The following is a 15071-nucleotide window of genomic DNA, read 5'->3' as shown; positions in this document are numbered from 1 at the left end:
ACCACTGTGCAGGCTGCTGGTGGTGGTGTAACGGTGTGGGGGATGTTTTCTTGGCACACTTTAGGCCCCTTAGTGCCAATTAGGCGTCGTTAAAATGCCTCGGCCTACCTGAGCATTGTTTCTGACCATGTCCATCCCTTTATGACCACCATGTACCCTTCCTCTGATGGCTACTTCCAGCAGGAAAATGCACCATGTCACAAAGCTCGAATAATTTCAAATTGTTTTCTTGAACATGACAATGAGTTCACTGTACTAAAATGGCCCCAACAGTCACCAGATCTCAACCCAATAGAGCATCTTTGGGATGTGTTGGAACAGGAGCTTCGTGCCCTGGATGTGCATCCCACAAATCTCCATCAACTGCAAGATGCTATCCTATCAATACGGGTCAACTTTTTAAAAGAATGCTTTCAGCACCTTGTTAAATCAATGTCACATTGAATTAAGGCAGTTTTGAACGCAAAAGGGGGTCAAACACAGTATTAGTATGGTGTTCCTAATAATCCTTTAGGTGAGTGTATATACATATAAATATTTCTTAAATATATACATGCATCTGTATTTATATATACATAATTATCATACACAGTACACACACATATATGATGCAAACAAAAACTTTTATTCTGCAAACGATTAGTCACGATTGATCGTTATGCTGTCCTATGTCCATTTGACAGGTTTTGTTTTTAAAATGCTATTGTGAGTAGGACTGTTTTCTTATGCATCACATCTAAAGCTTCCTTTGCTTATTCCAAAATGTCAGAGAGAGAGAGACGGCGAGCAAGCGAGCGAGACAGAAAGTGAAAAGGCAGTAGCGAGGGAGGAATTAAAAGAGAGACTGTAGTTGCACTACTCACTGCTTTTGAAGTAAAGTATTTGCACTTGTGTTTGCAGTTATGGGAACAACGTGAACAATCAATATTTCAATATTATTTATGCATAATTTATTCTAGTTTTAGATTTGCATGAATAAAGCAAAAAACAAATCTGAACTAAAGGCAGCAGTGTTTATTTAGGCCTACTGTATTCATTTTCTTCTCTTATTCATTCATTCTTTTCTATTTATTTCTTTTGCTACCACACAATGTTGAAACGAAATAAATCCGTTATTTTGGTTAAACTTGGTGTAGTGATATAAAACTGTAATGCGGTCAACTGACCTGGAACTACTTCATGGGTGTGCAGAATAAAGCATTTAATAGCCCTGTGCATGGAGTAACAAGAACTAAGAATAAATAATAGTACAGCTTTTATAAAAATGTTAATTTCAGCATTTACCATTACAATTTTAAAATCAAAAGTCGTAACTGTTTTCATTAGTTAAAACTGTATTGTTCATTGTTAATTAGGGATGCACCGATACCACTTTTTTGGAATACGAGTAAGAGTACTTGCATTTCAGTACTTGCCGATACCGATACCGAGTACTTAATAAAAAAACATGATTTAAATTTACAGGTAACAGCTTTAGTCATATAATTTAACAAAAAAACAAAGGACTAGTTTTCCAGTTTGTTGTAAACTCTGCCTCTTTGGACAACACAAGAGGCATTAACCCCTTACACGCTGCTCAAAATAGACATTTCTCAGACCGTGGTATCGATTCCAGGTATCGGGGGACTTTTAATGAGTACGAGTACTTTAGAAAATGTGGTTTAGAGGCCGATACCAGTATCGGTGCATCCCTATTGTTAATTCATGTTATACCACAGGGCTGTTAAATGCATTATTCTAATTGGTGATGCATCATAGCTGCATTACCACCTCAGGTGTCCATTATGTTCAAATAATTCAATGACCAGGAAATTATTCTTTACTTAGCATTTACTAATGTTAACAAATACAACTTTATTGTTGTAGAGTTGTTACCAACATTTCTTTGCAAATCTGTGTACATCAAGATCTTATATGAAACACAAGTTGCAAGACTCTTTATCTCAAGAGAAAAACAAGAATGACAAAAAATGAGAAAAGCAAAAGTATCCATTTCTTCCCTTCTCATATATTTTATTGTGTAAAAGACAAACTGATTCAAAACAAATGACACATTTCACACACCCTCAAAACAATCACAATCTAACGAAAAATCATACAAAATATCAGTGATTCTCACACTCAACATACCGGTAAAAATATGTTTTGCAAAACAGTAAAAGCTTCCAAACGGACAAAATGTCTAAATGTGTAAGTATTGCAATTAGGATCATCTCATTACAAAACTTAAAAGTTGTTTAATTTCAGATCCCTTTTAGACACTGTCCGTAGTACATTACCCCTAGAAATACAGTAAAACATTGATTATCTCCACGCTCTCAATTAGAGGAAAACACCAAAGTAAAATAATCAAGTAAGTTCTCACAGGTAAGTAGAAAAACATCATGCAGCAGCATTCCACTGAGCTTATCTGCACCCCCGGCGTTTCCCATGCGCTAACAGTGATGGATAGTTTCCCTCCACGGCTCCCTTCCAGCTCATGTTTCTTTAAAGCACCACACTGCTCGGTTTTTAGGAAATTCCCTTATGTCAAAACTCCTGACTGCCAAGAGCGAAGAAACTGCCAAAGATGTTCTTCATCACCCAGACAGAGGTAAAAAAAATTTCCCAACAGTGTTGTATTTTAACAGATACGAGGTATAGGCTATATGTAAACATGTACAGTATATATTTTATAGCCTGGCTTGTGCTACCTACTACTGGACGATAAAGATATAGATATATATAGACATATACAGTACGTGCAAAAGTCTTAGGCCAACATCACCAGGAAAGTTTAATTATTTTTTACTCTTTTATTTAGATACAAACAAAAATACAGGAAATATGTACACAAAATAAAAAAACAATTTATAGAACTAAATGTCTTCTTCAGGCATCAGTCAGTATTTAGTGTGACCTCTCTTGGCACAAAACACATCTTGAGTTTTTTTTTTCATTCGATTAGAATTAGGATTTAATTTCAATTACGTTTAAGAGATCCTGCAGCTGCCTGCTATTGCTCAAGTGGGAGTTTACCCTAAATACTTGACACTTCAGCTTATACTTTCATACAGTTTTTAATACTACATTCACATTTCCTGTATTTTCTGGTTGTATTCTAATAAAGAGACTCATACATAATTATATATGATCACTATACAATTGCAAAAACAACAAATCTAATGGTAGCATGGTGGCCTAAGACTTTTGCACAGATATACCAACTTTTAAATAGAGACATTTGTTTTATACTGTTTTATAATAATATTATATGACCCTGTCTGTAAAATCCAGGTTAAAATCTCAATATCATTATAAAATAAGGAGCAATAGACATGGCTTAATTTTGGCCGTGGTCAATATAAATATAAAATAAATCAAGGTTGTATTTTTACAGAATGTTCTTTACGTTATTAGATGGTTTTATGTAAAAACCAGTAAAACACAAAAAAAGACTTTTGCTGGGTTTTCACAGAGTGGGTTCCAGATACAATCTTGTATATTTAATTCCAGTGTTTATGACTGCAAATAAAAAAATAAACTAGTTTCAGTGTCCAACATAACCTCTTGTAAAATCTAGTATATCCTTTTTAGCCCTGCATAAATAATTTATAAATCAAATTAAGCCATTAAATATTCCAAAGCCCTTAAACCAACTACACCCATAATTAATTTGTTGTGAGGTCCTGAAACATTATATACGCCTATTTATTTTTTCCACAAAATACATTTTAAATTTAAAAAATGCTTATAATCAAAAAATGTATTCAATAAGGAAATTGTCCCTTATATGTATATAAAAAACCTACAGGTTCTCGTTTAGCCACTTCATGTAGTTACGAAAACTTTTCACTGAAACTTCGAATGGAGAGGACACAAAAACAAAGTTTATGGATCCGTGAAATCCATCTTTATAATGATCAATGGTAACGGGCACTCCAGCTTGCTCCAGTCGTTTGGCGTACATCAGGCCATCATCTCTCAAAACGTCATGCTCACAAACCATGATGTAGGTGGGTGGGACGACCTTCAACACTTCCTGTTCAGCTAATAATGGAGCTGCTCTTACATCCAGCAACCCTGGCAGCATCTCATGCAGCTTTGGGTCACCCTGAAGTGGCACCACTGGCTTATAGTTCTTCTGAAAGGCCACCGGTAGAAGCTGGGTCCAGTTGATCTTCGCTTTAGCTGCTGCTACCTCATGACCCAGATCCAGAGCTGAGTGCTTGTTAGCCAGCAAGGAGGGAACAAGGTCTTGAGATCCATTGAGGTACTCTAATAAAAAGCGGGCCATGAGGTGATCTCTCAGGATGGGGATATGGCGATTCTGCTGGAAGGAGGGTGTGTTGAAGTCCAGGGCCTGGAGCGTAGGGTAGATGAGGGCCTGAACTTTAAATTTAATTGGAGCACTTGCATCCACGGCCAACTGTGAAAAAGCAGATAATTAATGTGATTCTAGTTGTTAAAAAACTATTTTTTTCTTTTGTACCATATAGGCCTTATACATCTACATGGTATAATTACATTGCATAATCTGGATGGAGAGAGTTTCGCGACAACCTTTAACGCTGGATTTCCACCAACTGCGGAGCGGCTGATTGTTATCACACAATTTACTTATCTGTATGGCGCTGTTTTCACTGTCCTCAAAGCAGGCTGATGTCTTTCTTGTTCTATGAAGTCCCTCCTTCAGAAATACGTAACGAGTTTTGATTGTGTAGTTTGTTAAGTGTGTTGTGATTCGATAGCAGCTTAGCTTAGCAGAGCCGTTTGAGCTAAAGCTGGGGACTGACGTATTCATGTGGGAGGAGTTTAGTCAAAAAAACTTTTTGCTGACGTCATTAAACCAAGAAATAGAGGGTTGTAGTCCAAACCGGCCGTTTGTTGTAGGCTTTGAAAGAGGAATTCTATTAAAGAAAATATATCGCCTGGCAGTGAACTTTGAGCTTTACAGGTATTATTTATGGTATTATAGCAACATACACACTTACTAGGGTTTAAAAAATGGGATCAGGAAGAATGTGACCTTTAATCTACATCATTGTTATTGTTTTGATTGTGCGCCCTCTAGCGGCGGATTCTACACATTGCACCATTAACTACTGGGTAAATATACATTGTAACTGCATGGAAACAGGACTGTAAAATACAGTGTTGCATTTTACACTGGACCTACCACCTAAGTTATAGCATAGTATACATGTACCCATTAGTTAATGCATACGGTATTCAAGGGGGCTGGGTTTAAAGGGTACAATAAAGGACACTGAGTACAAAAATGGCACATCAGAAGTGTTTATTATTAGTTATCCTATATGTACACTATAAGAACCATAAATAACTTGCACTGATCTGTAAGTACTACAGACTTATTGTGTATATACAGTTTTTGAGTACAGTACTGTAAAAAAATTCCGTAGAAATTGCAGCTGGGTTGCCGGTACTTTACCGTAGATTTACATTTATGTTTTTTACTGGCAACATTTTGTTCAAAGTTAAATGAAAATTAAACATTTACAAGTCTTTATCTTTACAGAGTAAAACTAAAAAACAGCATCAAGCAAAACATTCTGGGAAACAAAATCTGGACCAAAAAACAGAAAAAGGTTGATGATGATTTCTGGTTCCCAGAATGCTTTGCATGAGGCTGTTATTGTATAGTTTTATTCTGTAAAGATAAAGACTTGTTAATATTTGAAATTTATTTAAATGCAATAACATTGAAATTTCAACAGAATTTTTTTACAGTTTGTTATAGTTATCATATATGTACACTATAAGAACCTGTCATTAACTTGCACTGGCCTGTAAGTACTACAGACGTATTGTGTATATACAGTTTTTGAGTAAAGTAGTGTTTGTTATAGTTATCATATATGTACACTATAAGTACCTGTCATTCACCCACACGCGCCTGTAAGTACTAAATACTGTAAATTAATTTGTAAGAACAGTAGTGTTTCTTGTAAAGTTACAGTATACATACATTATTAGTATGTATCTGATACTACCCAGTGCATATCTAGACTTACATAATAACTAAGTGTGTACCACTGGTAAGTACAGTAATAATAATACCATTTACCAATTACTATGTAGATACTCAAAAGTAAGTACCACACATTTGTCTGTAAGCACAACATATGTACCATATATGTACAAGGGGTCACACTTTATTTTACGGTATCACTGTTACAGTGTAATTATACTTTTAAGTACTAAGTAATAATCATTAATAAAATGTACTAAATATAGGGTTGGGGTTAGGATTAGGGTTTGGTTTAGGGTTAGTTGCATGTAATTATGCATAATTAACTGTTATTACTATAATAATTACATGTAACATGTGTAACAAAGACACCGTAAAATAAAGTGTTACCGTACAAGGTAAGTACGCGTACTGTAAAATAAATAGCTATAAATGGACCTATTATTAAAGGGGTAGTTTAGCTAAAAATGTAGATTCTATCATTATTTACTCATCCTTATTTTTTTCTAATAAAGACAAAAGAAAATATTTTGAGACCATTGAGACCTTAGTAGGAAAAACTAAAACTACAGAAGTACTGTGATAAATGATGAAGACATTTTTATTAGTGAAGGTAGGCACACAGTTGATGGTACTCACTGATTAATAGTCATTACCATAATTTATCAAAATATCTTCTTTTGTGTTCATCACAAAAAAGAAACTCATACAGGTCTGGAACAACATGAGGATGAGAAAAATGACAGAATTTTGAACTATTCCTTAAACTAATTTAATTTAAGTGTTTTTCTCTTTACAAAAGTTTCCAAAATTTGGTTAATTTATCATGAATCGATCAAATATATAATTTATGTTATAAATAATAATACATGTTCTAGAAACATGTTCTGGTCAGGTAAAACCAGCCTAGGTAGGGAACTAAGTCTGCATTTTTAAAGAAACATAGTTGACAGGTATCACTGACTAGTCTATTTTAAAAACATGACATTTAGCACATCCTACTGACTGGTAGAGGGAACATTTTGTGATTGGCTTAGCTACAAAGTAGCAATGCACACAGCTTGAGATAGTAGCCAATGAAAAAAGTACTGATGTTTTAACATATTTCTTTAGGAAACTACTTCCTTTTTATTTTTTTTTTAAGCTCTGTCTACTTCAATAGTAATCTCAATAAGCATAGATTTGGCAATGTAGACACCATACATTTATTTCTGATTAAATACCTGTTGGCTGACAGCAGCAGCAAGATTCCCCCCAGCGCTGTCACCTGACACAGCCACTCGTTTCGGGTCTATAGAGTACTTAGCTAACACCTCCGCTGTCAGGATATTTTTTGCGGCCTGAAAAGCATCATTGAACTGATCAGGGAATCGTGCCTTAGGGGCCAGACGGTACCTGAGAATACAAATAAAAAAACTTAACTTTGCTTCAGAAGCAATAAAATAATGTAACATATTATAAGATCCAGGAAAATATCCAGCATTTCTTACTCGACAGATATAACAACTGCATCCAATTCTTTGGCCATTGTCCTACACAGAGTGTCATAATCTCTTATCCCTTGAAGACATAGAGATTGAATATTTTTATCATAGATTAGGTAAACTTGTGACAATAAATACATTTTTTAAATGTTGTATTCACATAAATCACATGGATTTTAAAGTACTGCATATTATCACCTACTTGCACTAGCAATAGTCCATCCACCTCCATGAAAATAAACCACTCCTCTTTTTAAATCTTTCTGAAGGCCTTCTGAAGTGGATTCAAACACTCGCGCCTCGACTCCAGCAAAGGACGTATCTGTGACCCGGACGCCTGGGCTAGACTCGGGATTCTTTATAATATCCCCTGACATAGCCAATTGCACAAAACTGAAGGGGTGACTCAGTCCAAGTTTGTGAGCAAAAAAACTCTGCAAGACAGATCAAAGAGCAGATTTTTTTAAATATCTCTTACACATAAATATACCACCAGTACATAGGCCAAACACACAAACATTTTCCTGATGAAAAAGAACACAAATTAGTTTCTATTGCAATTACCATTATAAGCCATTGGGTCTTATTCCAGTAGGAGTTCTACTGGTTCCCATCTACTAGATAACATGTCACCGATAGATTACCAGTAGAGACCCACAGAGACCATTATAAAGATATATGGACAAAACATGTTTTAAAACTCAAATACATTTTACATTAATCTGAAATGTATACATTTGTAGATACAGGTCTTAGCCATAATTTAATAATTATTAATATTTTTTAATAATGGCTGCAGCTAGATATTACGATATTACGCACTGCCCGAAAATAGTCCCCTGCTATAGAGACATAACCTGAAAACCACGCCCACCGGGGGGAAAACAATCCAACCGTCTCCATTGACTTTGTATTGCGAGAGGCTGCCTTCTTGTCATTTCTGGCTTATAACAAAAAACAGAATAATGCCTAAAAGCTGCTGTGTGACAATATGTACAGCTAACAAGCCAAAAAAAACAGAAATAAGTGTTTTAAGCTGTCAAGCCGTAAAACTCAGCCTTTAAGGAGGAAAAAGTGGATCGCCGACTAAGTTTCCCTCTAGTGGACACAGTTCTAATAATAGGAGTACTATGAAAAGTTCCCTGTTTCCACTTTTGTGTCTTTAAACGCTCATTTTTTGGGGTCGACAGCTTATAAAAACTTATTTACAGATTAAAAAAACAGAATAATACCTAAAAGCTGCTGTGTGACAAGGTGTACAGCTAACAAGCAAAAAAAACAGAAATAAGTTTTTATAAGCTGTCGACTTCAAAAAAACGAGCGTTTAAAGACACAAAAGTGGAAGCAGGCAACTTTTCATAGTACTCCTATTTGTAGAACTGCGTCCACTGGGGGAAACGTAGTCGGCGATCCACTTTTTCCAAAAGTGCGTCCCTCCTTCACAAATTGAAACCAAACGGCTCCAGGATGATAAACAAAGGTCTTCTGAGGGTAATCCGCGCGGTGTTGTTGTAGAAATATCCATATTTAAAACTTTATTAACGAAAATAAATACCTTCCGGTAGCGCCGCCATCTTAGTCGCGTCCGCATTCAGGATGAGATCTTGCGCAGCCTATGGAGGCTACTCTGCTGCTGCTCTGTGCCCCCGCCCTCCGAATTTGTCATACGTCACTAAGAAAAGTGCGTACACTACGCTAATACTCTCTCCTGAATACAGAGGAGTCTAAGATGGCGGTGCTACCGGAAGGTAGTTATTTACGTTAATAAAGTTTTAAATATGGATATTTCTACAACAACACCGCGTGGATTACCCTCAGAAGACCTTTGTTTAGCAGAAGTTTTAAAAAATTCAAAGTAAACAGTCCTTCATGTGTGTGTCCTCTTTTGGAACAGCAGTGGATCACTGGAAAAAATTTTTTTAAATAGTTAAAAAGATTCAAATGTATTTCAGTACTGTGTTGGTATTATTCTCGATGGAATGTAGTGTTTTTTTAACAACTGACACTAATCTTTAAAAATGGCTTATTTAACATTGATACCATTTTGAAATTCTAGTAACCAATATATCAAATCTAAGATTTAAAAACATGTTAGAACGAAATGTTCATGGCACGCCCTGCTGAATAAAAACAGAACCTGCTAAAAATGATGTATTGTATTTGCATTAATTTATTATCAAAGATTAATAAATGCTGAAAAACCTGCCAAATGTTTGTTCATGCATGTATGTTAACAATACAACTTTATTGTAAAGTTTTGACAAGAACATGTTCTACAGTTTCAACTCTACAATATCCTCTGCAATGTAATTTGCTTGCATTTATCACTTCTGAAAATCCCTCATCATTTATTTAAATTTGAACTTTTCTGTACTTTGTCGCGTAGCTGGACGTGCCCACTTCCTATCACCAACTTAGGTTTATACTTCCAATACAAAGTGGTATCATTTTTGATAAGATATGTGATGCAGTGTAATTTGCAGAGTCATTGGAACTAAAGGTATTGGGGTGGCATTAATCGCTTCTTAAAATCACTCTACACACTATTTGTATAAAGTTGAACTTTTCTGTACTTTGTCACGTAGCTGGACGTGCCCATTTCCTATCAGTAACGGTCACTCACTGGCCGTTTCTCAATCCGAACGCTGCAGCCTCCAGAGGTCACATCTGTACTAGGCTGCAATCATTAAGACTGTCTTATTTCAGAATATTAACAATTATAAAGTTGACTATTATTCTTAATTAATCATACATTGTTGTAATATGCTTTTGACTAGCAAACATAATGCTCAGTTAACTTAAATAAACCACGCTTGATAAAATAAACCACACTTGATAACGAATACTGCCTGCCTGCATATGCTACCTCCGGCTCCGGAAGCTGAGAAATGGCCATTGTCGTTGGATTTCGCCAGGCCTTTATTGAAATTAACGAGATTGTGTCGCTCTGCAGCATATTTGTGGATTTGTCCACTTTGTCTTCTCACATAGCTCACATCCACACCCTCAGAGATAAAACTTGAAGTTGTTGACAAAAGGGATTATCTTCCCATCATGCTAAATATGCACTGTACACTGCAGACATAACCTTAAAAATATAGTTCACCCAAAAATGAAAATTCTGTCATTATTTACTCACTCTTGTTTTGTTGTTACAAACCCGCATACATTTCTTTGTTCTGATGAAAACAAAGCAAGATATTTTTTAGAAATGTTTGTAACCAAACCATTCGTGGACCCCATTTACTTCCACAGTATTATTTTTTCTACTATGGAAGTAGGGTGACCATACGTGCCATTCTTCCCGGACGCGTCCTGGCCAGGATTTCGGGTGCGTCTTCCGGAAGTCGTATTTGTCGACCGCATACGTCATAGAGGATTATTATTATTATTACAGAAAAGCAACCGTTACATTTTAAGGTAAGAATGAAACTACTATTGTATGTATTATGTTTTTAACTGAATGGCGTATGCGGTCAACAAATACGACTTCTGGAAGATGCACCGAAATCCTGGCCAGGACGCGTCCGGGAAGAATGGCACGTATGGTCACCCTACTTCCATAGTAGAAAAAATAATACTGTGGAAGTAAATGGGGTCCACGAATGGTTTGGTTACAAACATTTCTAAAAAATATCTTGCTTTGTTTTCATCAGAACAAAAATAATTTATACCGGTTTGTAACAACATGAAGGTGAGTAAATGATGACAGAATTAATATTTTTGGGTGAACTATACCTTTAATAAAATTCCAGCCACAGTTCTTAACTGAGATTATTATCTTGGAGATACTGTGTTGACACGTTAAAGCTCTGACTACAGCTATCTAAATTTTAATATCAAAGAAAGTAAAACTTACCAGAGCACATAGTAAGCATGTAGTAGTAGTAGTAGTAGTAGTAGTAGTAGTAAGCTTCTGCTGCATCATTCACAGGAAGTGGAAAAGGGATCCGCAGGAATCAAGCTCATCATCCTAACCAGCTCCTTTATCTTTTTTAACTTTGTCTTTTATTATTCATACATTCTTCATTTTTAACATATGCTAAATTAGACGTTTTATGTAGGACTCCCAAACGTGAGCGCAATAACATTACAAGTTCCATTTTGAAGTTTCCATACAAATCCATTAGAATTTCGGTACTGTATTTTCAGCAGTGATAGGCATGCATGAACGACTTTTATGTAACCACATAGAGAAATGCAAACTATAAAAATAATACTTACCACGTGCATCATGGTCCTTATTGCTGCATCGTTCATCATTAACTTCCATTTCTCTGGAAATGTGCTGGGCAAAGGCAGATAAAAGTAATAAGCCAGTGCTATCGGCAGTAAAAGCAATATTCGCCACATCATTATTTTGTTAAATGTCCAAAGAGGTGGACCTGTGTAAGAAACGTCAGTCAAGTGTATCGCAACAGTTTCTTACCTCAATAAATAACTTGTGGGAAGCGCTACAAATATGGGCGTTTCCTTTCCTCGTGCATAGCTCCACCCTCTAGGATGCAATCGAGGAAAGACGCGAGGACAGGAGTCGAAGCATGAAGTAAAATAAACCCCAAATATTTCACAAGAATAAAGTTAAATACACACTTTAGTTAGAGTTCATTGTCTTACTACATTAAAACAAAGCCATTCTTAAAAGTGCTGTAATATTATTATAGCTATGAATATTAAATATACTGTCTGAACCGAGTCTAAATTTACAATAATTTAAAGATTAATACCAAGATATATGCGTGTTTAAAACATGACGATGTGAAGAGAGAAATAAGAGATATGTGTATATTTATTTATATATTTTTTTCTATAAAATATTATAGGCTACTCTCAATTTACTTATCTCTTTAAAAGCTTTGGTTTGAGGAACTCTTTTGTAAATTTATAACAACACTTATTTACGTCTTCTTCGTAAACAACGTCATTCCCCCGACCTCTGCCACAATGGGTCAACTGAGCACCAAGAAGAAGACTTCTTTCTTTACATCGCCTACAGTGATGAGATATGAAAAATGAAAGGGAAAAGGAAAGAACTTCTTTCTTCCGTTAAAACAATATAGATAAGTTTTCTGAACTGAAGTTTCAGATCCACATCTGCTTTCATTTTATCATACATATTACATATTATCACATATTTAATATTTTCTTTTTTTTAAAGGTGTTTAGTAGAAATGACTTAGAATTTATTTGGCCATTTTCATCACACAGTGGTGTCAAAACTACTGGAAGATTATACAGTGAATCATTTTTATTATCATTTTTTTTTTGAAAAATAACTTAATTTAATGTATCAATACTGTTTAATGAAAGCTAGTTTTCCTCTTTAAACAAAATGTTCATATATGCAGAAATGTTTATGCAGTATGTGCATGTCATTCCGAGTATTCTCACATGTTTCTGTAAAAACTGTTGGTTTTTTTCTGTGGATATAGGGTACAGTTACTAGATGACAGTCCAATGAAGAATTAAAAAAAGTGTTTTCTGTTTTCAGCTAATTATATGCTGTTGTTATGTTGAATAACTTTTATTATTGTATAGAATTTTGTTGATTTATTTTTAGTTGTAAATCTATATGTGCAAGTTTTTATTTATTGGCTTTTTTAACTACTGATATTCAACTGTATTTCTGCTAACATTGCTAATGATATAAACCAAGCACATACCAAAAAAAAAACTTGTGTTCAGAGGCGAGCACTTTAAAAAGCAGGAGAAAGTGCTGCGTTTTAGATGTTGACCACTTCCTATCACCAACTTGGGTTTATAGACGGTTTCAGCAATAACAACATAAACAAGCGGCTTTCGTGGTTTTCACGTAACTTCCGGTAAAGTCCGCTAAGAATAAATAACAACAAAGTACTTTAAACGTAGTTTATTTATATAACAAGCAAAATAATCGACACATAGATTACCTCGGAAACAAAAACATTTGTTTTTTTAGACGAGGTATTTGTTCGAGAGTTCAACTAGTCAGACCATTAAAAAACTGAAACCGGAAGTAAAGTTCGGACTAGACGCGTATCGCGTCACCGCACGTGCGTCCGATGAAACCGTCTATAGGGCTACTATTGGGATGGAATTTATCATTTCTGAAAATCACTCATCATTTGTATAAAATTAAACTTTCTGTACTTTGTTGTGTAGCTGGACGTGCCCATTTACTATTAACAAATTAGGTTTATACTTCCAATACAAAGTGATCTCATTTTTGATAAGGTAAGTGAGTGCAATGTAATTTGTAACTAAGAGTATTGGGATGGCATTTATCTCTCCTAAAAAAAATTATAAAGTTAATCTTTTCTGTATTTTGTCGTATAGACATGGCCATTTCCTATTACCAACTTAGGTTTATACTTCCAATATAAAAAGATCACATTTTTGATAAGGAATGTGAGTGCAATGTAATTTGCTTAGTCAATGTAATGTAATTTGCTGAGTCATTGTAACTAAAGGTATTGGGATGGCATTTATCTCTCCTAAAAAATGTATAAAGTTGAACTTTTCTGTACTTTGTTGTGTAGGTGGACGTGCCCACTTCCATATTACCAACTTATGGTTTATACTTCCAATACAAAGTGATCTCATTTTTGATCAAGTATGTGAGTTCAATGTAATTTGCTGAGTCATTGTAACTAAGGGTATTAAGATGGCATTTATCGCTCCTAAAAAATCACAACAATGTAGTTTGCTTAGTCAATTTAATGTAATTTGCTGAGTCATTATAACTAAAGGTATTGGGATGGCATTTTTTCGCTCACTCACTGGCCGTTTCTCAATCTGAAGGCTGGAGCCTCCAGAGGTCGCATCTGAACTGGGCTGCATACGTCATCAAGACGTATTTATTTGAGAAAATGGTAACACTTTACTTGAAGGGGTGTTCATAAGACTGACATAACACCTTTATAATCATGACATGACACGTGTCATGAACATAAAGGAGATTTTGTGCACGTTTATGACAACTGTCATTAAGTTTAATTATGTCATTTTTAATGCAAATATGACATTGTTTGAAATGTCTTTGGTACGACAACTTGACATGAACATCAAACTGTCATAAACATGACATAGCAGAATCATTTTCAAACTTAAAAAACTACCTACCTTTATGGGTTAACATTACAATAAAGTGTCATTTAAATGTCATTAAGTGTTAATACTATGTCAAATAATTTTAAATACCTACAAAATGCAACAGACACGTCACAATATTATACTTAACTTTATGTGCACAATACATAAAAAACTGCCAACTAACAAAACTTGGTCTTCCTCTGAAATTAACTTTGCAGCAATATGGACCCAATGCTGCATGGCTTAACCCATTATTGTACTCTTTCCATTAAATTTTAGGTGAATCTGTCTCAAATGCAGTACAGTATTAGTAGTATTATTTTTATTATTATTGAATGATTGTTTTTATTTGTTAAACACATGGAGGAAACTTAAAAAACATTATGAACTGAAGAATATTCAACTATTTTTCAGAGTATTAAAACTTAAATGACATTTTAATGACAAATTCTATTTGTATCATTAAAAGTGGTCAGTTATGTTGTCTTGGTAATGTCAAGTTGTCATGACCTTCAACCCAGTGGAATGACAACACTGGCTCGCAT

General features: G+C 34.9%; 1 protein-coding gene across 2 annotated transcripts; it reads right to left on the bottom strand.

Annotated features, from left to right (window-relative positions):
• Nucleotides 1-2004: 2004 nt before the first annotated feature.
• Nucleotides 2005-12592, bottom strand: LOC135740254 (neutral cholesterol ester hydrolase 1-like). 2 transcript variants are annotated; one of them, XM_065258439.2, is made up of 6 exons: nucleotides 11885-12592; nucleotides 11680-11743; nucleotides 7658-7889; nucleotides 7462-7531; nucleotides 7195-7366; nucleotides 2005-4408 (listed from the first exon to the last, which is right to left on the bottom strand). In XM_065258439.2, exons 2-6 carry the CDS (start codon nucleotides 11716-11718, stop codon nucleotides 3788-3790), a joined length of 1134 nt encoding a protein of 377 aa, XP_065114511.1. In that variant the 5' UTR covers nucleotides 11719-11743; nucleotides 11885-12592; the 3' UTR covers nucleotides 2005-3787. The 2 variants fall into 2 exon arrangements, with proteins under 2 accessions (XP_065114511.1, XP_065114509.1); XM_065258437.2 differs by lacking the exon at nucleotides 11885-12592 and having other exon boundaries at nucleotides 11680-11874.
• Nucleotides 12593-15071: the final 2479 nt, after the last annotated feature.

This window comes from Paramisgurnus dabryanus, chromosome 22 (assembly GCF_030506205.2).
Source record: "Paramisgurnus dabryanus chromosome 22, PD_genome_1.1, whole genome shotgun sequence".
Classification (NCBI taxonomy): Eukaryota; Metazoa; Chordata; class Actinopteri; order Cypriniformes; family Cobitidae; genus Paramisgurnus; species Paramisgurnus dabryanus.
Note: the sequence above shows the minus strand (reverse complement) of the source record. Positions and strands in the feature narration are given on the sequence as shown.